The sequence below is a fragment of the Chiloscyllium plagiosum genome, unplaced genomic scaffold (assembly GCF_037043375.1).
Source record: "Chiloscyllium plagiosum isolate Xiang-an unplaced genomic scaffold, Cpla_swu_hap1 HiC_scaffold_39, whole genome shotgun sequence".
Lineage (NCBI taxonomy): Eukaryota > Metazoa > Chordata > Chondrichthyes > Orectolobiformes > Hemiscylliidae > Chiloscyllium > Chiloscyllium plagiosum.
The window spans coordinates 12,997,892-13,022,072 of NW_028270177.1; the positions used below are offsets into that span (position 1 = coordinate 12,997,892).

A 24,181-nucleotide genomic window follows, 5' to 3' on the forward strand; every position below is an offset into this window, starting at 1 on the left:
TCTCAGTCCAGATTAAGAAAATTAAGGTCTTGTAACATGACTGAACAATGGATTTTGCATTTCTCTGTAACATCCTGGCAAGTTTGCTCCTTCATAACTTTCCAAATAATTAGTGATTAATCGAATATACCAGTGGTGTAGTGGCATATCTATTCTTCCTTAACTCAAACTAAATAGATTGTGTCTTTGAATCCTTCTAGATATATTTTCTTGACAAAATTATAATATTCTCCTTAATCAATATTGCCATCCTTCCTCCTTTACTTGCTTCCCTTTCCTTCCTATACACCTTGTAACTACAAATATTTAGTATACGGTCCTGTCCTTTTCTTGAACCACATCTCTGCCTTGGCCGCAATATCATGCTGTGCTTTCATTGGCTATTAATGTCTACAGCTCACCAACTTTATCACATTTTGTGTGTTTGTGTACATGCACTGTAACCCTGAATTTGACATTACATCATTTGGCCTTAGCTTGACCTCCCTCTTCACCTAGTTAACCAATTGGAAATGGCTCTGTTGTTGTGATAAGGTGATGTATAAATGCTTGATTTTCTGCATTTAGAAAACAATTGACAAAGCTGCATTGTGCTTTTCATTAAAAAAAGACCCTTTATTGCTAATTTTGCATTGAACAAGAAAAGAGGCAATGGTTTAGTTGCGGCTTGGACCTGCCATCAAAAAAAATTACATAAAAGAATCATGGAGAAAATTCAGTCTGTTTTGTGTAATGTTTTAAGTAGACAACTTAAAAAAACGTTAAAGTATAACATGATAAGTAGACTGTGCCCTCGCTATCTGAGGCTTTCTTCAACCCTATGTATGTGTAACTAAAGGGCTGTATCTTCTGACTCAGTACTCGGACCAAGGATTTCATTAGCCACCGTTTTGCCGTCATATTTGGGTTGATTACCTCCAAAATCTTCTGGGAGAATATCAGCATCGATCTCTTTGAAAAAGGCTTCCAGTTCCTCACCATAGATATAAACCTGTGAAGAAACAGGAATTTGTATTTCATGTCCTAAGTAATCTAATTGGGCAAAAGCCACACTATGTCAAACCACTAAATTACTTTTAAAGAATTAAATTAAATGTATTTTAAAGGCATATAAGATGCCAAAGGGGATTGACAGAGTGGAATGTTGCCTCTGGTGGGGCAATGTAGAGCAAGAGGTCATAGTTTTAGGAGAAGTGGCAGCAGATTTAAAACAGAGATGAGGAGAAATTACTTCTCAAAGGGCCCTGAATCTGTGGAATTCATTACCCGAGTGGACAATGGACACTGGGACATTGAGTAACTTTAAGGCGGAGGTAGATTTTTATTTAGTAATAGGTTGAAGGGTTAGAGAGAGCAACCAGGAAAGTGGAGTTTAGGCCAAGGTGAGATCACCTATGATTTTACCAAATAACAGAGCAGGCTCAAGGATTTAAATTGCCTACTCCAGCTCCTAGTTTGAATGATCTAATAAATGAGCGATTATATATTAAACATGATATGTAAGGACACATGTTTAATTGATCACGTATTATTAACTGTCTGCAATATCCCTTAAATGATACTAATTTTTCAGTGTTAAGGTTGTCACAATATCAGATGCACAGTCACTGCTGTTTTATAGTTGGAGTAACTTCCTCTGAGTGTATAGTCTGGCCAGCAGCTTCCCAAAGGTTGTTCAAGTGAAACATTTTCTTCTCAATAACTGAAAACCTTAAAACTCAATATGAATGCTTGAATTTTTTTTGATTCCAAAAATAAAATAATATTTATTTTTGGTATGTTTTCATGTTTACTTTAAAGTTTTTATTTGGTGGTCACAATTACTTCAGTAAACCTGGGCTGTATTCCATCCCTCCTTTTAGTCATTCAGAGGATGTAGGCTTCATTGGTTGGGCCAACATTTATTGCCCTGGGGGAGATGGTGGTGAGCTGCTTTCTTGAACTGCTGCAGTTAAACCCATTGTGCTGTTAGGAAGTGAGTTTGAGGATTTTGACCCAGCAACTGCGTGTCATGTCAAGATGGTGTGTGTCACCACGGGAAATTGTAGATGGTGGTGTTGCCATGGCATCTGCTGCTCTTGTCCTTCAATGTCATAGAGGTCACAGATTTGAAAGGAGCCTTCGTGAGTTGTTGCAGTTCCCCTTGTGGTCAGTACATGTTACTGCATTGGTGATGGAACTAATACATGTTGTAGGTGTTAGATGAGATGCCAATCAACTGTTCAGCTTCATGTGGATGGTGTTGAGCTCCTTAAGTGCTTTTGGAGCTGACTCCATGCCGGAAAGTGGAGATTTGTTACCATCTCCTAACTTATGTCTTGTAGATGATTTGTGGAGTCAGGATAGGGGTTAGTTGCCACACAATGGCCAGCCTCTGGGCTAATCTTGTAGCCACAGCATTTGTTTATTTCACAAAATCATAGAATCCCTACAGTGTGGAAGCAGGCCATTCGGCCCGACAAGTCCACACCAATCCTCCGAAGACCAATTCACCCAGACCCATCCCCCACTCTATCCCTGTAACCCTGCACTTCCCATGGCAAACCCACCTAGCCTGCACATCCCTGGACACTATGGGAAATTTAGCATGACCAATCCACCTAACCTGCACATCTATGGACTGTGGGAGGAAACCGGAGCATCCGGAGGAAACCCACGTAGACACAGGGAGTATGTGCAAACTCCACACAGACAGTCACCCGAGGGTGAAATCGAACCTGGATCCCTGGTGCTGTGAGGCAGCAGTGCTAACCACTTGTTTGGTCCAGTTCAGTTTCCAGTTAGCAGTCACCCCAAGGATGTTGAATGTTAACAGTGGGGGATTCAGCGATCGAATGTCAGGAGGTGATACTTGGACTCTTTCCTGTTAGAGACAGCCATTGTCTGGCCCTTGTGTGGTATCACCTTCTTTCCCCGTGTCTATTACTCGCTTTTCCTCCCTGGAATTCAAGACCCTTTACATTGCTTCCCTCAAGAGTCTGTCTTTGTAATTTATTCTTCAAGTTCAATTTTGATCTCCTGTAGCGGGAAAGAACCCTAGGCCTTCAGCACAGTGATTTATTAAATATTTTGACTGGAACGTGATGGAACAATTCTGAGAGGGGGGGTTCAAAGAGGGAAACAGGTTGGAAAAATGATTAAAAGTACTTTCAATATCCTTGTTTTTTCACTTACCCTCTCCAGAAGTTTGTTTTTCAAAAAAGGCTTGACCATGCTGTAGGTTGTGGTGAAATACCAAGGCTGATGGATGAAATACACAGCTTTGAACCGGGCAGGGAAGGAGTCCTGAAAGTTTAAAAAGCAATGCAAGTGAAATATAATCCAACTTTCATCACAGTCCTTTTTGCTCACAGATTCTGTGAGCATGTTGTGAGATGACGCTACCTGTTAGTACAAGTCAACAGCAAGACATTATCCCAATGCTTGGTGTCTAGTGATTGAGACATCATTTTATGTTTAAGCAAAATCAAGCCAACTACTTTTGTGATTCAGTCCTTTGAAATATTTAGTCCCCAGCCGTTGCATATTTTTTTAAAGTCCAGCCCAATTTGAACATGCTGGCAAATAGGATATGCTTATGGCACAAAAGTTGGAATTGTCATCCCCTTGAGTTTCCGAATACAGCCGAGATCGAGGGAAATGGTGACATGAGGCTGGAGACGCTTTGAGAAGAGGGAGGAAGGAAATTTTAATGCACTCGCTCACAGCTCCTCCAAGTGGCCAGTCATGTGCAGGAAACCCATCAACTACAGAAGAACATTGAGGACCAGGAGAGGAGGAGAAAAAGAAAATGGATACCTCAGTAATGACGATGTGGAAGAAAAATAACTAGAAATGTACAAGTTAACTCCAGACAAATAGTTTCAATACAAAGGACGCTTTTTAAAAATCCTTTTCGTAAGAGAAAACAAAATGTAGTGTAAGCACATACTTTTCCATGAATTGTCCCCCTAACTTTGAAAACTGAAAACAGGAGTGTGTCTTTTCGCCACTCATGCCCTTTTCTATGCTGTCATACACACGTTCATAGAATCATTCTCTCCAGCCCGGGGCTTCTCTGCACTCACCTGAAGCATGTCTACCATTTTCTTCAGCTCTGAGGCTTTGATGCCAGATGCTTGTTGCATTGTAAATCCCCTAAAGTTTTCAATGATGCAAAAGCCATTAATCTGCGTCTCCTCGTTCTCCAGAAGCTTCTCCAGGATGACACAGTAAGCTCGAAGGATCTAGCAATGAAAAGAGCAATTCCAAATCACTCGCAACCAACTTCCCCATCACATTCTTGGATGTAACATTGGTTTGGGTTTTACGCAGGTGACAGAGGTCCCATAGCAAGAGCGAAAAGTGGGCAAGGCGACCCCACTAGGAAATGGAACCCAGCACCTCATTTTGCTGGTGGCAAACAATTGACTGACCATTTCCAAGACTGGGTTGGGAGCTGAGCCTGAGCATCAATATGAAAGAAAAGGAAAATCAGGTGCTTTCTATATTAAGGGCTGGATCTACAAGTTGTAAATTATCTGTCTCCTAGCCAACGTCTTCCCAAAGGAGAAAAGATAGTTAGAAGCGGAAAGAGAAAAGTGATTAAGCAGGCACAAACAGTGACATGGGATAAGACTTGTGATCCAGAGCCCAGGCCAATTCTCTGGTAGGATTAGATCGAATCCCAACACAGTGTGGAATTTTTAAAAAAATAAGTTACTTTAAAAGCTCATCCTCGTAACAGTGAGTATGAAGCTATCCCCAATTGTAATAAATCTCCTTTAGGGAGCTGGCCTGTACGTAACTCCAGATCCATATCCTATGGTTAACTCTGAAATGGCCTAGCAATCTGTTCAATTCAAGGCCAATAAGTGATGGACATCAAATGCCGGCTTTGCCAGTTTCAAGAAACAATAAATTTAATATATAAGAAGCAAGAGTTTGGTGGGAGAAACAATCTTCCGTTTTACTGGAATAAGCTGAATGTTACTGGAAACATCTTTTGTTACCTCATCGAAAGTGATTTCCTCGTAATCCCAGTTCTCGATGTTAAAGAGCAGCACAACACGTCCATACTTGTCTCGATTCGGAAGAATGCCTGGGTAACCTGCCTCGATGGTGCTACGTACAGCTTCAAGTGTTAGATTTTCAAAGAGCTCAGGATATTGCTCCCGAAAGCGCACGTAGCCTGCAGGAGAGAACAATCTGGAATAAATCAAACTCTCCAGCACAACTTTAAATACCACCATATTCAGCATCTTCATAGCAAAATGGTGGTCATAGAGTCATAGAGATGTACAGCATGGAAACAGACCCTTCGGTCCAGCCCGTCCATGCCGACCAGATATCCCAACCCATTCTAGTTCAACCTGCCAGCACCCGGCCCATATCCCTCCAAACCCTTCCTATTCATATACCCATCCAAATGCCTCTTAAATGTTGCAATTGTACCAGCCTCTACCACATCCTCTGGCAGCTCATTCCATACACGTACCATCCTCTGCGTGAAAAATTTGCCCCTTAGGTCTCTTTTATATCTTTTCCCTCTCACCCTAAACCTCTGCCCTCTAGTTCTGGACTCCCCGACCCCAGGGAAAAGACTTTGTCTATTTATCCTATCCATGCCCCTCAGAATTTTGTAAACCTCTATAAGGTCACCCCTCAGCCTCCGATGCTCCAGGGAAAACAGCCTCAGCCTGTTCAGCCTCTCCCTGTAGCTCAGATCCTCCAACCCTGGCAACATCCTTGTAAATCTTTTTTGAACCCTTTCAAGTTTCACAACATCATTCCGATAGGAAGTAGAACAGAATTGCACGCAATATTCCAACAGTGGCCTAACCAATGTCCTGTACAATCGCAACATGACCTCCCAACTCCTGTACTCAACACTTTGACTAATAAGGGAAAGCATACCAAACGCCTTCTTCACTATCCTATCTACATGCGACTCCACTTTCAAGGAGCTATGAATCTGCACTCCAAGGTCTCTTTGTTCAGCAACACTCCCTAGGACCTTACCATTAAGTGTATAAGTCCAGCTAAGATTTGCTTTCCCAAAATGCAGCACCTCGCATTTATCTGAATTAAACTCCATCTGCCACTTCTCAGCCCATTGGCCCATCTGGTCCAGATCCTATTGTAATCTGAGGTAACCCTCTTCGCTGTCCACTACACCTCCAATTTTGGTGTCATCTGCAAACTTACTAACTGTACCTCTTATGCTCGCATCCAAATCATTTATGTAAATGACAAAAATTAGAGGGCCCAGCACCAATCCTTGTGGCACTCCAGTCTGAAAAACAACCCTCCACCACTACCCTCTGTCTTCTACCTTTGAGCCAGTTCTGTATCCAAATGGCTAGTTCTCCCTGTATTCCATGAGATCTAATATTGCTAATCAGTCTCCCATGGGGAACTTTGTCAAACGCCTTACTGAAGTCCATATAGATCATATCTACTGCTCTGCCCTCATCAAACTTCTTTGTTACTTCTTCAAAAAACTCAATCAAGTTTGTGAGACAAGATTTCCCACGCCCAAAGCCATGTTGACTATTCCGAATCAGTCCTTGCCTTTCCAAATTCATGTACATCCTGTCCCTCAGGATTTCCTCCAACAACTTGCCCACCACCGAGGTCAGGCTCATTGGTCTATAGTTCCCTGGCTTGTCTTTACCACCCTTCTTAAACAGTGGCACCACGTTTGCCAACCTCCAGTCTTCCGGCACCTCACCTGTGACTAGTGATGATACAAATATCCCAGCAAGAGGCCCAGAAATCACTTCTCTAGCTTCCCACAGAGTTCTAGGGTACACCTGATCAGGTCCTGGGGATTTATCCACCTTTAACCATTTCAAGGCATCCAGCACTTCCTCTTCTGTAATCTGGACATTTTGCAAGATGTCACCATCTATTTCCCTATAGTCTATATCTTCCATATCCTTTTCTACAGTAAATACTGATGCAAAATATTCATTTAGTATCTCCCCCATTTTCTGTGGCTCCACACAAAGGCCGCATTACTGATCTATAAGGAGCTCTATTCTCTCCCTAGTTACCCTTTTGTCCCTAATATATTTGTAAAAACCCTTTGAATTCTCCTTAATTGTATTTGCCAAAGCTATCTCATGTCCCCATTTTGCCTTCCTGATTTCCCTCTTAAGTATACTCCTACTTTCTTTATACTCTTCTAAGGATTCACTTGATCTATCCTGTCTATACCTGACATATGCTTCCTTCTTTCTCTTTACTAAACCCTCAATCTCTTTAGTCATCCAGCATTCCCTATACCTATCAGCCTTCCCTTTCACCCTGATAGGAATATACTTTCTCTGGATTCTCTGGATTGCTGAAGGCTTCCCATTTTCCAGCTGTCCCTTTACCTGTGAACATCTGCCTCCAATCAGCTTTCGAAGGTTCTTGCCTAATACCGTCAAAATTGGCCTTTCTCCAATTTAGAACTTCAACTTTTAGATCTGGTCAATCCTTTTCCATCATTATTTAAAACGAATATTTCCTAAGAGTAGGTCAAACTTTGCACCTTCTCTAGTAGGTACATCCACATACTGAATCAGAAAATTGTCTTGTACACACTTAAGAAATTCCTCTCCATCTAAACCTTTAACACTATGGCAGTCCCACTCGTTGTTTGGAAAGTTAAAATCCCCTACCATAACTACCCTATTATTCTTACAGATCGCTGAGATCTCCTTACAAGTTTATTTCTCAATTTCCCTCTGACTATTGGGGGGTCTATAATACAATCCAAATAATGTGATCAGCCCTTTCTTATTTCTCAGTTCCACCCAAATAACTTCCCTGGATGTATTTCCAGGAACATCCTCCCTCAGCACAGTTGTAATGCTATCCCTTATCAAAAATGCTGCTATCCCTTATCAAAAATGCCACTCCCCCTCCTCTCTTGCCTCCCTTTCTATCCTTCCTATAGCATTTGTATCCTGGAACATTAAGCTGCCAGTCCTGCCCATCTCTGAGCCGTGATTCTGTAATTGCTATGATATCTCAGTCCCATGTTCCTTCCCATGGCCTGAGTTCATCTACCTTCCCTGTTAGGTCCCTTGCATTGCAATAAATGCAGTTTAATTTATTAGTCCTAACTTGTCCCTGCCTGCCCTGACTGTTTGACTCACTTCTGTTCTCAGCTGTACCCGTCTCAGACCAATCTCTTTCCTCACTATCTCCCTGAGTCCCACCCCTTACTCGGTTTAATCTTCCCAAGCAATTCTAGCAAATTTCCCTGCCAGTATATTAGTCCCCTTCCAATTTAGGTGCAATCTGTCCTTCTTGTACAGGTCACTTCTACCCCAAAAGAGATTCCAATGATCCAAAAATGTGAATCCTTCTCCCATACACCAGCTCCTCAGCCATGCATTCATCTGCTCTATCCTCCTTTTCCTGCCCTCACTAGCTCGGAGCACTGGGAGTAATCCAGATATTACTACCCTTGAGGACCTCCTTTTTAAATTTCTGCCTAACTCTCTGTAATCTCCCTTCAGAGTCTCAACCTTTTCCCTTCCAATGTCATTGGTTCCAATGTGGGCAATGACCTCCTGCTGGCCCCTCTTCCCTGTGAGAACGTTCTGCACCCTCTCTGAGACATCCTTGATCCTGGCACCAGGGAAACAACACACCATTCTGCTTTTTCTCTGCTGGCCACAGAAACGTCTGTTTGTACCTCGGACTACAGAATCCCCGAACACAATTGATTTTTTGGAAGCCAACGTACCCCTCGTTGCATTAGAGCCAGTCTCAACACCAGAAACTTGGCTGTTCGTGCTACGTTCCCCTGAGAATCCTTCACCCCCTACATTTTCCAAAACAGTATACCTGTTTGAAATGGGTATTGACCCAGAAAATAACACCGTCTTCTTCCTCTACAAACACTGCCCCAGGCTAAATTAATAGCTATGGCTTAAATTTTAAGTTTAATCAAGAGACTTATCTCCAAAAACATATAATCAGGAAAGAATCCACTATACTCACTACTGTAGCCTTTCTCTTGGACAGACTTAAAACAACAATTAACTTATCTGATTCTGTGCTGTGAACTTCACCCAACAGTTCCTCCAAGATTAGTTGTGAATTTCACTGTTTGTTAATTTTCCCAGATGCACTCCGATGCAACCCAGTTAGGTACGAAATCTTTTGCTGTGCTGTTTTCACATTGTGGTGACTGTTCTCTTCACATCTTCCTCTTACGATAGTAATAGTTCCAATATGGAATTCAGGAGAGATGACTTTACTCAGAGACTAGTGAGAATGTGAAACTTGCCACAAGGTAGCGTTGTAGGGAGAGACAAGTCAGAAGGATGCATTTAAGGGGAAACTAGGTTTATGCACAATGGAGAAAGGAATAGAAGGTTACACAAATAGGATAAGCCCAAGTAGTGTTAGAGGAAAATAGCGTGGAGTATGAACACAGGATTAGATCTATGGGCTAAATGTTCTGTTTGCAGACTGAAAATTCCATATCATTCCATTACTGGAGAAGTCAAGCAGCAAATTCCTGTCACTGGTAAGTTGTTATGTTCATGTAGAATTAAGCTCTCAATCAGAACCATTCACTAGGCCACAGTCTCCTGGCAAGCATTACCCAGCTTTAATTATCCAGCCACATTTATTTAAATGATTTGTTTGTGTTTTTGTTTTGTTTGTGTCAGCATTATTCTATTCTTTGTAGTCTCAACTGGTTATTTCTTGATTTACCTAATCACTAGACAATATCTGCCTGTGTCTCATGAACAGTGAGAGGAACATTCACATCGAGGGACCACTAATTAATCCAGAAATAATCAACTTTCCCATGCCAAAACTCTGGGCCTTGTCAGAAGTAATTACTCAATAGCGGACACAGGAGGCCTACCCTTCTTTAATGAGTACCTTCTGAATGTCTAGTGGCTGAGTGCTTTGCACTTGCTGATTGGACTTTAGTGAAGGACTTGGGTTTGCACATTCCGCAGAAGCCATAGTCATTGCTGCCTGTGACCTGCCTCTGCAGTGTGTGCTGAGCTAGCCAGGATGACAAGGAGGCCCAGACAATTGGTCTTGTTTCTTTGGACCAAAGAGATGAAAAAGACAAGTTCCTGGTCCTGATTTATTTGAGATGGCTCTACCAGGGCAGCATTTATAGGACATAAAAGGTTTTAAGACACCATTCACATTCAAATAGCCTTTTAACGGGATCTTAATCAACTAGGGCAATAGGCTGATGAATGACAGTTGGAGTTTAATTCAGATGAATGCAAGGTGTTGCATTTTGGAAAGACATACCTGGTCAGGACTTACACAGTTAATGGTAGAGCCCTGAGAAGAGTTGCTGAACAGAGAGACCCAGAGGTGCAGGTGTGTAGTGAAAGTGGCATCGCAGGTAGACAGGGTGGTGAAGGAGACATTTGGCATGTTTGCCTTCGTCAGTCAGAGTACAGGAGTTGGGACATCATGTTACAACTGTACGAGACATTAGTAAGGTCACATTTGCAGTACTGAACATAATTCTAGTCACCCTGCTATAAGAAGGATGTTATTAAACTGGAAGGGGTGCAGAAAAGATTTACAAGGTTTGAGTCATAAGGAGAGGCTGAATAGGCTGGAACATTTTTCCCTTTAGTGCAGGAGGCTGAGGGGAGACCTTACAGAGGTTTATAAAACCATGAGGGGCATAGCTAAGGTGAATAGTCAAGGTCTTTTCCCCAGATTGGGGAACGCAGAACTAGAAGGCATAAGGTGAGAGGGGAAAGATTAAAAGAGGCCTGAGAGGAAACTTTATCACAAGTAGGTTGGTGAATATATAGAATGAGCTGCCAGGGGAAATTGTCGAGGCAGGTGCAATTACAACATTTAAAAGACGTTCGGACAAGTACACGGATGGGGAAGGTTTGGAGGATGTGGGCCAAATCCAGGGAAATGGGATTAGTTCAGTTTTGGAAAGCTGGTCAACATGGATGAGTTGGGCCGAAGGGTCTGCTTCCCTGCTGTATGACTCTATGACTCTTTCAGTGACTGACCAAACTCACGTATGAAGAACCACTTCAACAAATCATACCTAGGGGAAAATACCTGGGAGGAAATCTGAGGGAACACTTGGCAAAGCAACAAAGTCTGCCAGTCTTTCCTATGTTTGTATTCTCCTTTCAGTGCAAAGGAATTTTCTGAGCTAACTGAGAGAAAAAAAGCAATACTAAGGGTGAGCAATCAGACCCTTCTACACGGTCATTGCCACATTATCAATTGAGTGAATCTACATTTCATTGAATGGAGAGCTTAACCAAAATCTGAACGGTACTTTACCACCTGGGAATAATTTGCATAAGATAGTCAATCACAACAATAACAACTTATTTCTCAATTCATGGTGCAGTGAAAAGCAAGAAGGGAAGACATGTTAATTGTCATCAGATTGAGTACTATTCCAGAGAATTGGTCAGTGCAAAACCAACTCAGAGAAAGTGAGGACTGCACATGCTGGAGATCAGAGTTGAAGAGTGTGGTGCTGGAAAAACACAGCCAGTCAGGCAGTATCCAAGGAGCAGGAGAGTCGACATTTTAAGCATAAGCCCTTCATCAGGAATGGAGCTTGTGGTCCACAGGGGCTGAGAGCTAAATGGGAGGGGGATGAGGCTGGGGAGGAAGTAGCTGGGAATGCAGCGATAGGCAGATGGAGGTGGGGGGGGGGGGTGAAGGTGATAGGTCGGAGAGGAGGGTGAAGCAGGTAGGTGGGAAGGAAGATGGGCAGGTAGGACAGTTCAAGAGGACAGTGCCAAATTGGAAGGTTGGATCTGGGATAAGGTGGGGGGAGGGGAAATGGGGAGACTGGTGAAATCCACGTTGATCCCATGTGGTTGGAGGGTCCCAAAGCGGAAGATGAGGTGTTCTTCCTCCAGGCGTTGGGTGGTTAGAGTTTGGTGATGGAGGAGGCCCAGGACTTGCATGTCCTTGATGGAGTGGGAGGGGGATTTAAAGTGTTTGGCCACAGGACAGTGGGGTTGTTTAGTGCATGTGTCCCAGAGATGTTCACTGAAACTTTCTGCAAGTTGGCATCCTGTCTCCCCAATGTAGAAGAGACCACATTGAGAGCAATGGACACAGTGGATGACGTGTGGAAGTACAGGTAAATCTCTGTCAGATGTGGAAGGATCCTTTGGAGCCTTGAACGGAGGTAAGGGCACAAGTTTTGCATTTCTTTTGGTGGCAAGGAAAGATGCCAGGAGTGGAGGGTGGGTTGGTGGGGGCATTGAACCTAACAAGGAAGTCGTGGAGGGAATGGTCTCTGAGGAATGCAGATAGGGGTGGAGAAGGAAATATATCCCTGGTGGTGAGGTCTGTTTGTAGGTGGTGGAAATGGCGGAGCATGATGCATTGTATCTGGAATTTGGTGGGGTGGAAGATGAGGACCAGGGGCTTCTGTCTTTGTAGCGATTGGAGGAGTGGGGTTCAAGGGCGGAGGTGCAGGAGGTGAAGGAGATGCAGGAGAGGGCATTGTCGACCACTTGGTAAGGGAAATTGTCATCCTTGAAGAAGGAGGCCATCAGGATGTTCTGTGGTGGAATTGGTCCTCCTGGGAGCAGATGCGGCAGAGGCGGAGGAATTGGGAGTAAGGGGTAGCTTTTTTACAGGAGGGAGGGTGGGAGATGGTGTAGTCCAGGGGTAGCTGTGGGAGTCAGTGGGTTTGATGTAGATGTCCGTGTTGAGTCTGTTGCCAGAAATGGAGATGGAGAGGTCCAGGAAGTGGAAGGAGGAGTCCAAGATGGTCCAGGTGAATTTGAGGTCAGGGTGGAAGGTGCTGGTGACTTTGATGAACTGTTCAACCTCCTCACGGGAGCACAAGGTGGCACTGATCCAGTCATTGATGCAACAGAGAGAAAGGTGGAGAATAGTGACGGTGTAGCTTTGGAAGATGGACTGTTCCACGTACCCGACAAAGAGGTAGGCATAGCTGGGTCCCATTCCCTCTGCAACTCCCTTGTTAGGTCCACAGACCTCATCAACCCACCCTCCACTCCTGGCATCTCCCCTTGCCACCACAAGAAGTGCAAAACCTATGCCCACACCTCCCCCCTCACCTCCATCCAAAGTCCCAGAGGATCCTTCAACATCTGACAGGGATTTACCTGCACGTCCACACATGTCATCACCTGCTCCTCGGTTGCTGCCTGACCAGCTGTACTTTTCCAGCACCACACTGTTCGACAGTGCAAAAGCAACTCTTTTCAAAATGTATCATTGAGCTGGGTCTCAACACTTGCAATTCCTCTCAGTCAACCCTGTTTCATTTCTCACCTTTGAGAAGATCATATGCCCTTTTCACATCATACTTTCTTGCTCTAACAAATCGTAGGAAGAAAGAGTCATCTTTGTCTTTTGTCTTTTCAAGCACAGTTTTGCAAATCTCCTCTCCAGTGTCAGCAGAATCAAGGACATGTTTCTGAAGCTCTTTCACACACATCACTCGTTTCTCCTCTGTCTCATTCAGTTCATCTTTCGCCTTTGGAAAGAAATGAAAATCCATGGTCATTGTTCAGGCAATTAGTGTGTCTAAACTCTGAAGGAGGATCACTGATCCCGAAACGTCAATTCTGCTTTCTCCCCACAGATGCTTCCAGAGCTGCTGAGTTTTTCTAGCAATTTCTGATTTTGTGTCTAAATCCAAAATTGGACTGCATCACAGATTTCAGGGAAAAGTGGGCTTTATTGTACCTACATCAAATGTGAATTCCTGACTCCAAGTGTTCCAGAAAAGAGCTGAAAAAGGAAAAGACTAAACAAACAATAAGTTAGTCTGTTACTTTCTTGTGCGCTTTGAAATAGCCAAGTCAAATCAATGCAGAATTATGTCTCTGATACACCATTTCCCCACTATTCTGATTAGGAATCGTTTGAAGCTTTTAAAAGAAAAAATAAAATAATAACAAAATGGAAGAGGTGCAATGCCATGTTAAAGTTCAATTAAGCGATCTTAATAAAATATCTTTTCTCCTTATTGATAAAGATTACAACGCAGGAATAAGACTCAGAAATCAGTATTCGAAGCAATACTGGGTAGATTCAAAGTGTTTTTACATTGGAACTGTCAAACTGTGCTGGGGGGATTGGTGAGCATACAAAAGCTCATATAATAAAATGAGCCTTAGCACATTCCTGAGTCTACCTGTTCAGAACCAACTGGATTACACACATAGCTGTCTTGTAGCATATTCAAATCTCTGTTCTAGGTACTCGGCTAAACATCATTGAAGGGAAGATTGTTATTAACATGAAGACATCCATTAAAGTTACTTGCTTGAACTTTGAACCTTTCATCATGTCAAACAGCGCTCAGATAGACCGCTCTGTGACATTTAAACAAAGCAGATGGCAAATGAGGCTCTAATCCTGGCTTTCTTGTCCTGTCTCTTTCTTGTTCTAACATAATGGGTACTGACCCCATTTCAAAGCATAATAAAGATAGTCCTTTTAAAGAGCAATTATCTGTGTAGATTTGACAGCAAGTTTTTCTCTCATTGTATACTGCTTAGTAGGTGTGAGATAGATTTATCGGATTTCTAAGGCCTTGGTGCCTTTTGAACAAGAGATAGGAGACTATGGGATATCTGCAAACAACTAGATAGGTGGTTGCAACCCTTCCCCCAAGACTGCTAAAAAAAATCTACAGGCAGTATTAGCCCATCAGAGATCCAAAACAACCTTTGCCAGTTCAGAAAGAGTTAGAGATTAATTACTGGTATTTTGAATTACAATATTTCCAAGGTGAGACAAGGCTAGACTGTTAAAGAATTACTTTGAATGGACATAATTGAGCCACTGTAGCCTTAAGTTCAATCTTCCAGCAATTTCCAGACAACCAATCTTTCAAAATCTGCTTCCAAATTACAGCAAAGCTGGGTCTATCTAACAAAGCTGATTATAAAAATTCTATACTTGCATGAAGGAAGTTTTTTAAACCTTTTAGAAAAAGTGAGTAAATCATAAATTTCAAACAGTTAGAGGTCTGTCTGACCAAGGAAATTGTTTGCATACTAATAAAATAAACAAATTAGTAACGTAAAACTTGACAAAATTTCGCTACAGTTTCAATATGCAACATTGTTTGTCAAATGAATAAAAATGAATCTCTTGAAGACGTGTTGCGCATAGAACCCTGGAATAGTTCACAGCTTCACTGTGTGTTTACCTGTATCAATATTTCTATAACTGTGCATTGCATATATCTGTGTGGACTTTGTTTGTCTGTTTTATATATGTATATCCTGGTGTATGTTGATATCTCTGTGCATGTTAATATCTGCATGTGTTTTACTCCAGACCAAAGCTGTCACTGGTTTTCCATTTAACACATTCATTTGCTGAACCTTTAAAAGCTGTTTTTGTGGGTCTCCCTTGGAAGATTTAGATTGATTCTAGTGCAGGCTGCATTACATTTCATTTTCCCTCAGAAGGAATCGAAAGAAAGGTCATGGCATTGTTAAAGTCGAGATGAAGGTCAGATGTGGTCTGAGAATGCTTTGTGAAAGTTGCAGAATGTTCCAAAGTTGCACAATCACAGCTGTCTTTGGAGCTGCCTGCAAGGCACTGATATACAGTCAGTTCTGCTACAACGCGGGAGTTCCGTTCTTGTGCAATCCTGTGTTATAAGAAAATCGTGGGATAGCAGCACCAATTAACTAATGGGGCCAGAATCGTGTGACAACCGATACACGCTTTAAAACTTTGCGCTTAAGAAACAGTGTCCCCAATTCGTCAATCGTGTTATAGTGAATTTGCATTAACAAAACGTACATTATAGCAGAACAACCTATATCTGAGTCTTGGTTTGTCACAGTCTTCCATCTGCTCTCAAACTTGATTGCATTTTGGCAATCATTCTTTGCTCTAACACTACATTACTTTCCATGTAATACTGTGCTGTTTGTTCAACAGGAAGTTGTTCTCATGAGTTGATGACTCGGTATGAAGCATTGAGAATTATTTGTGTCTTTGGCCCTCATCACAGAGTTGTCTCCCCAGCAAGCCAATTCTACTCACCCTCAGTATAGACTGAGCCATTGTTCATCTTCCTATTTGACCTTGATCTGAGATCCTCATATCCTGGTCATCATTAAAAGGCTCTATTTTCAGCTCCATGATGTCACTTAGCTCCACACTGACTCAGCTCATCTCTCAAAGACATCATGTCTTTAACATTGATATTCAAATGCTCGCTTAGCCTAAGACCCCAGCAAGCCCATAACGGGGAGAGGAGAGCAAGCTGAATTGGGGGTCAGAGTAAGGAATCATCTGTGAGAAAGGAGCCAGGTCAAATTCAAAGCAGAGGGATGGGTCTCAGTGGGGCTCCCCTAGGTTCCTCAATCATGCACTAACTTAACCCTCTCCTCCTAACATAAACGCACACACACGTACCGACACACACACACACATACATACACACAGGTACACACTCACATACACATACTGACCCACACACACATACATATACCGACACACGCACACGCACACACACACACACATATGACAGGGGTAGCTGCAAAACATACAGAAAAAACTGTATGAGTACAGCACAACCACTGCGCCATCATTATAGGGCTCAGGGATGATCAACATGACCAGCCAATGGACAAATCCCTTTGGCCCAGTTGAACTGTTGACTCAACTGTAGTCAGTTTTCCAGCCAGTAGGAATCAGATGTGCAGCACCTTCAATGATTTCATCGACCTGCCTGCCTCCTAGCTTCTCCAGCAGCTTCCCTAAATCCAAGCCCATTGTTCATTCTGCTATTGCTCCTAAACTTGACATACATTGACTCTCATTGACTCACTTTGTACCTTGATTTTAAAATTCTCATTCTCACATTCATATCTCAACATGCCCATTTCACCCTCATCTGTCTAACCTCTCCCAGGACCACGAACTTTCCAAATTTCTATGCTCCTCTAATTCTGGCCTTTTAGGTACACCCCACTTAATGCAACCCATCATTGACAACTATGCCTTCAAGTCTTTCAATAAATGTGTGTGTTGTGCATATGCGTCTGTTGGCAAAGAAATATCTTCACTGATAATGCAGGAAGCTTTGTGCACTGGCTCCCCTTCTCTGCAACATTTCATGATTCAACCTGATTGAAAGTAACTCCTCCAATGGGCAGGAAGATGTCCAGACTGACCTTCTGCTGTGTGTGGAGGGGCAGTGTCTCACATTTCCCAAACACAGGCCCATGATCGTTCGTGGTAAGATGCTCAAGTTTGGTACGCAAAGCCTGTTCCTCCTCAGAGACCATCCGGAATGTTCCTGTTTGCTGAAGAATGGAATACGCTGACTTTAAATTGCCTCACAGTTTAGTCATAAAATTCGAAGATGACAAAACAAATTCACCAAGTACATAACCAGTGGCTAATAACTATATGGAATTGAGGACAGTATATGTCTGACATGTATGGTAGCATTTATGAAACAGTGATTCTGTCTTCTTCCCCTCCTTCCCTATACCAGCCAATCTACTGACTTTTCATTGGGTCTTTACATATTATAGAAGATACGTGGCACAACAGCAGGTCATTTGGTGCGAACCATTTGGCGCTAAATGAATACTTTTCGTCAGTATTCACACTAGAAAAAGACAATGTGGTTGAGGAGAATACTGAAATACAGGATACTAGACTGGATGGGATTGAGGTGTATAAGGAAGAGTTGTTAGCAATTCTGGGAAGTGTAAAAAAAGATACGTTCCATGGGCAGGATGGGATTTATCCTAGGATTAAATGGGAAGCGAGGGTGGAGATTGCCGAGCCTTTGGCTTTGATTTTTATGTCGTCATTGTCTACAGGGATAGTGCCAGAAGACTGGAGGATAGCCAATGTTATTCCCATGTTCAAGAAGGGTAGTAGTCATAGAGTCATAGAGATGTACAGCATGGAAACAGATCCTTCAGTCCAACCTGTCCATGCCGACCAGATATCCCAACCCAATCTAGTCCCACCTGCCCATATCCCTCCAAACCCTTCCTATTCATATACCCATCCAAATGCCTCTTAAATGTTGCAATTGTATCAGCCTCCACCACATACTCTGGCAGCTCATTCCATACATGTACCACACTCTGTGTGAAAATGTTGCCCCTTAGGTCTCTTTTATATCTTTCCCATCTCACCCTAAACCTATGCCCTCTAGTTCTGGACTCCCCAACCCCAGGGAAAAGACTTTGTCTATTTATCCTATCCATGCCCCTCAGAATTTTGTAAACCTCTATAAGGTTACCCCTCAGCCTCCGACGCTCCAGGGAAAACAGCCCCAGCCTGTTCAGCCTTTCCCTGTGCCCCAGATTCTCCAACCCTGGCAACATCCTTGTAAATCTTTTATGAAGCCTTTCAAGTTTCACAACGTCTTTCCGATAGGAAGGAGACCAGAATTGCATGCAATATTCCAACAGTGGCCTAACCAATGTCCTGTACAGCCGCAACATGACCTCCCAACCCCTGTACTCAATACTCTGACCAATAAAGGAGAGCATACCAAACGCCGTCTTCACAATCCTATCAACCTGCGACTACACTTTCAAGGAGCTATGAACCTGCACTCCAAGATCTCTTTGTTCAGCAATACTCCCTAGGACCTTACCATTAAGTGTATAAGTCCAGCTAAGATTTGCTTTCCCAAAAAGCAGCACTCGCATTTATCTGAATTAAACTCCATCTGCCACTTCTCAGCCCATTGGCCCATCTGGTCCAGATCCTGTTGTAATCTGAGGTAACCCTCTTCGCTGACTGCTACAACTCCAATTTTGGTGTCATCTGCAAACTTACTAACTGTACCTCTTATGCTCACATCCAAATCATTTATATAAATGACAAAAAGTAGAGGACCCAGCACCGATCCTTGAGGCACTCCACTGGTCACAGGCCTCCAGTCTGAAAAACAACCATCCACCACCACCCTCTGTCTTCTACCTTTGAGCCAGTTCTGTATCCAAATGGCTAGTTCTCCCTGTATTCCATGAGATCTAACCTTGATAATCAGTCTCTCATGGGGAACCTTGTCGAACACCTTACTGAAGTCCATATAGATCACATCTACTGCTCTGCCCTCACCAACCTTCTTTGTTACTTCTTCAAAAAACACAATCAAGTTTGTGAGACATGATTTCCCACACACAAAGCCATGTTGACTATCCCAAATCAGTCCTTGCCTTTTCAAATACATGTACATCCTGTCCCTCAGGATTCCATCCAACAACTTGCCCACCATCGAGGTCAGGCTCATTGGTCTATAGTTCCCTGGCTTGTCTTTACTGCCCTTCTTAAACAGTGGCACCACGTTTGCCAACCTCTGGCACCTCACTAGTGACTAGTGATGATACAAATATCTCAGCAAGAGGCTCTGCAATCACTTCTCTAGCTTCCCACAAAGTTCTTGGGTACACCTGATCAGGTCCTGGGGATTCATCCACCTTTAACTGTTTCAAGACATCCAGCACTTCCTCCTCTGTAATCTGGACATTTTGCACAATGTCACCATCTATTTCCCAACAGTCTATATCTTCCATATCCTTTTCTACAGTAAATACTGATGCAAAATATTCATTTAGTATCTCCCCCATTTTCTGTGGCTCCACAGAATAGGGCTGATCTTTGAGGGGCCCTATTCTCTCCCTAGTTACCCTTTTGTCCCTAATATATTTGTAAAACCTCTTTGGATTCTCCTTGATTGTATTTGCCAAAGCTATCTCATGTCCCCGTTTTGCCTGCCTGATTTCCTTCTTAAGTATACTCCTACTTTCTTTATACTCTTCTAAGGATTCACTCGATCTATCCTGTCTATACCTTACATATGCTTCCTTCTTTTTCTTAACTAAACCCTCAATTTCTTTAGTCATCCAGCATTCCCTTTTCCTACCAGCCTTCCCTTTTACCTTGACAGGAATATACTTTCTCTGGATTCTTGTTATCTCATTTCTGAAGGCTTCCCATTTTCCAGCCGTCCCTTTACCTGCGAACATCTGCCTCCAATCAGCTTTCGAAAGTTCTTGCCTAATACCGTCAAAATTGGCCTTTCTCCAATTTAGAACTTCAACTTTTAGATCTGGTCTGTCCTTTTCCATCACTATTTCAAAACAAATAGTATTATGGTCACTGGCCCCAAAGTGCTCCCCCACTGACACCTCAGTCACCTGCCCTGCCTTATTTCCTAAGAGTAGGTCAAGTTTTGCACCTTCTCTCGTAGGTACGTCCACATACTGAATCAGAAAATTGTCTTGTATACACTTAAGAAATTCCTCTTCTCTAAACCTTTAACACTATGGCAGTCCCACTCAATGTTTGGAAAGTTAGAATCCCCTACCATAACTACCCTATTATTCTTACAGATCGCTGAGATCTCCTTACAAGTTTGTTTCTCAATTTCCCTCTGACTATTGGGGGGTCTATAATACAATCCCAATAATGTGATCATCCCTTTCTTATTTCTCAGTTCCACCCAAATTACTTCCCTGGATGTAATTCCAGGAATATCCTCCCTCAGTACAGCTGTAATGCAATCCCTTATCAAAAATGCCACTCCCCTTCCTCTCTTGCCTCCCTTTCTATCCTTCCTATAGCATTTGTATCCTGGAACATTCAGCTGCCAGTCCTGCCCATCCCTGAGCCATATTTCCATAATTGCTATGATATCCAAGTCCCATGTTCCTAACCATGCCCTGAGTTCATCTACCTTCCCTGTTAAATTTATTAGTCCTAACTTGTCCCTGCCTGCCCTGACTGTTTGGCTCACTTCTGTTCTCAGCTGTACCCGTCTCAGATCGATCTCTTTCCTCACTATCTCCCTGGGTCCCACCTCCCCCCCCCCCCCCCCCCCCCCCCCCCCCACCTTACTAGTTTAAATCCTCCCAAGTAGTTCTAGAAAATTTCCCTGCCAGTATATTAGTCCCCTTCCAATTTAGGTGCAATCCGTCCTTCTTGTACAGTTCACTTCTACCCCAAAAGAGATTCCAATGATCCAAAAATGTGAATCCTTCTCCCATACACCAGCTCCTCAGCCATGCATTCATCTGCTCTATCCTCCTTTTCCTGCCCTCACTAGCTCGGAGCACTGGGAGTAATCCAGATATTACTACCCTTGAGGACCTCCTTTTTAAATTTCTGCCTAACTCTCTGTAATCTCCCTTCAGAGTCTCAATCTTTTTCCTTTCAATGTTGTTGGATCAATGTGGACAATGACCTCTTGCTGGCCCCTCTCCCTCGTGAGAACATTCTGCAACCTCTCTGAGACATCCTTGATCCTGGCACCAGGGAAACAACATACCATTCTGCTTTTTCTCTGCTGGCCACAGAAACGTCTGTCTGTACCTCTGACTACAGAATCCCCGAACACAATTGATCTCTTGGAAGCCGACGTACACGTCGTTGCATTAGAGCCAGTCTCAATACTAGAAACTTGGCTGTTCGTGCTACGTTCCCCTGAGAATCCATCACCCCCTACATTTTCCAAAGCAGCATACCTGTTTGAAATGGGTATATCCACAAAAGACTCCTGCACTAGCTGCCTACCTCTCTTACCCTTCCTGGAGTTAACCCATCTATGTGACTGTGTCTGAGACTTTCCTCCTTTCCTATAACTGCTGTCCATCACATACTGTTGCTGTTGCAAATTCCTCATCGCTTCTATCTGTCTGTCCAACCGATCCACTCGATCTGATAAGATTCACACCCAACAGCATTTATGGCAGATATAATCCGCAGTAACCCTTAAACTCTCTTTAAACTCCCACATCTGATAAAAAGTACATATCACTGCAAAGGCCATTTTTGCTCCTTCACAATCTACAGACCCAGAAAATAACACCCTCTTATTCCTCTACAAACACTGCCCCAGGTTAAATTAATAGCTATGGCTTCTATTTTAAATTTAATCAAGAGACTTATCTCCAAAAACATATACTCAAGAAAGAATCCACTATACTCACTACTGCAGCCTTTCTCTTGGACAGACTTAAAACAACAATTAATGTATCTGATTCTGTGCTGTGAACTTCTCCCAACAGTTCCTCCAAGATTAGTTGTGAATTTCACTGTTTGTTAATTTTCCCAGTTGCACTCCGATGTCCACTCTGATATATGAATTCAAACAGCAAAGGCAGTAACTGTGCAGGTTCTCTCTCTCTCTCTCTCTCTCTCTCCTGCACTGTCCTCACCATGTGCTTCCTTTGTCTGATCTTCTCCCTTTTAAAACTGCTGTTTTTTTGACTTCTTTTTTCCAAAGTTCCAAAACAATGCAACAGCATATAAAACAGTAATTGCTGCTCCTGGAATTCGAGACAACCCTGGAAATTATAGACCTGTGAGCCTTACTTTGGTTGTGGGTAAAGTGTAGGAAAGGGTTCTAAGAGATAGGATTTATAATCATCTAGAGAGGAATAAGTTGGTTAGGGATAATCAACACGGTTTTGTGAAGTGATGGTCATGCCTCACAAACCTGAATTGAGTTCTTTGCAATGTTGACCAAACAGGTAGATGAGGATACAATGGTTGATGTGGTGTATATGGATTTCAGTAAGGCATTTGATAAGGTTCCCCATGGTAGACCATTGTACAAAATACAGAGGCATGGGATTGAGGATGATTTAACAGTTTGGATCAGAAATTGGCTAGCTGAAAGAAGACAGGGTGGTAGTTGATGGGAAATATTCATCCTGGAGTTCAGTTACTAGTGGGGTACTGCAAGGATCTGTTAGTAAATTTGTGAGAACAGTTGTGGATAACGACGAAGGATGTTGTAGGTTACAGAGAGACATAACTAAGCTGCAGACCTGGGCTGAGAGGGGGCAAATGGAGTTTAATGTGGAAAAGTGTGAGGCGATTCACTTGGGAAGGAGTAACAGGAATGCAGAGTACTGGGCTAATGGTGAGATCCTTGGTAGTGTGGATGACCAGAGAGATCTCAGTACTCAGATACATAGATCCTTGAAAGTTGCCACCCAGGTTGATAGAGTTGTTAAAAAGGCATACTGTGTGTTAGCTTTTATTAGTAGAGGGATTGAGTTTCAGAACCATGAGATCATGCTGCAGCTGTACAAAATTCTGGTGCAGCCATATTTGAAGTATTGCGTACAATTCTCGTCACCGCATTGTAGGAAGGATGTGGAAGCTTTAGAAAGGGTACAGAGGAGATTTACTAGGATGTTGCTTGTTATGGAGGGAAGGTCTTATGAGGAAAGGCTGAGGGACTTGTGGGTGTTTTCATTAGAGAGAGAAGGTTGAGAGAAGATTTAATTGAAATATGTAAGATAATCAGAGGGTGAGATAGGATGGACAGTGAGAGCTTTTTTCCTCAGATGGCGATGGCTAGCACAAGGGGACATAACTTTAAATTGAGGGGTGATAGATATAGGGCATGTGTCAGAGGTAGTTTCTTTACTCAGAGAGTAGTAGGGACATGGAACGCACTGCCTGCAACAATGGTAGACTCGCCAACTTTAAGGGCATTTAAGTGATCATTGGATAGGATATGGACGAGAATTGAATAATGCAGGTTAGATGGGCTTCAGACTGGTTCCACAGGTTGGCCAACATTACTGCACTGTAATGTTCTATGTTCTATGTTCTATGTTCCATGTTTAGTACATATTGGTGTTTATTCTTAACCCCAGTCACCTCCTTTTTCATTTGAATCTATCATTTCAACCATCTATTCCTTATTTTTCCCTCTGGTTTTTCTAGTTTTACCATAAATTAATCTATACTATTAGCTTCAACCATTCCCATGATTGGGAGTTGCACAGTTTCACCACTGTTTGATCAAGAGTTAATTCCCTGTTGGATTTTTTGGCGACCTTTTTGTATCGACGGTCTCTGATGAAGCTTTTCTCTGGAAGAGAAAACATTCTCTCAGTATCCCATCTATCAAACTCTTCTATAATTTTGAAAGATTATGATTCTACTATCTATAGACACCTGCCGAACCAATATGCTTACAATGGCGTTAGACAGTAAGTGTCTGTGGGTTATCAACTGCAGGCATGGGAGTATTGAAGCTCAGCCTGACCTGTTAACAATAAATGCCGACTCCTCTGTACTATCACTGAGACTCCCTAGCCGGCAGATAAGAGAAAGTAAACATACATGGTCTTTTTGTGATTGTCAGGATGTGACAAGTGGCATTCTGAAAGGGTCTGTGCTGGGGCCTCAGCTTCTTACAGTTCAA

At 42.8% G+C, this 24,181-nt stretch overlaps 1 protein-coding gene across 1 annotated transcript in view; it reads right to left on the reverse strand.

The window, feature by feature from the left end:
- Window positions 1-588: 588 nt before the first annotated feature.
- The window catches only part of LOC122540932 (retinaldehyde-binding protein 1), a 40,415-nt gene continuing 16,822 nt past the window's right edge, over window positions 589-24,181 (reverse strand). Inside the window, exons 3-8 of the mRNA XM_043677251.2 lie at window positions 17,154-17,285; window positions 13,276-13,480; window positions 4,992-5,170; window positions 4,068-4,226; window positions 3,175-3,285; window positions 589-991 (exon numbers count right to left, since the gene is read on the reverse strand). Coding sequence (XP_043533186.2) covers window positions 833-991; window positions 3,175-3,285; window positions 4,068-4,226; window positions 4,992-5,170; window positions 13,276-13,480; window positions 17,154-17,285 — 945 coding nt within the window. The 3' untranslated portion in view covers window positions 589-832. The remainder of the gene's footprint in view (window positions 992-3,174; window positions 3,286-4,067; window positions 4,227-4,991; window positions 5,171-13,275; window positions 13,481-17,153; window positions 17,286-24,181) is intronic.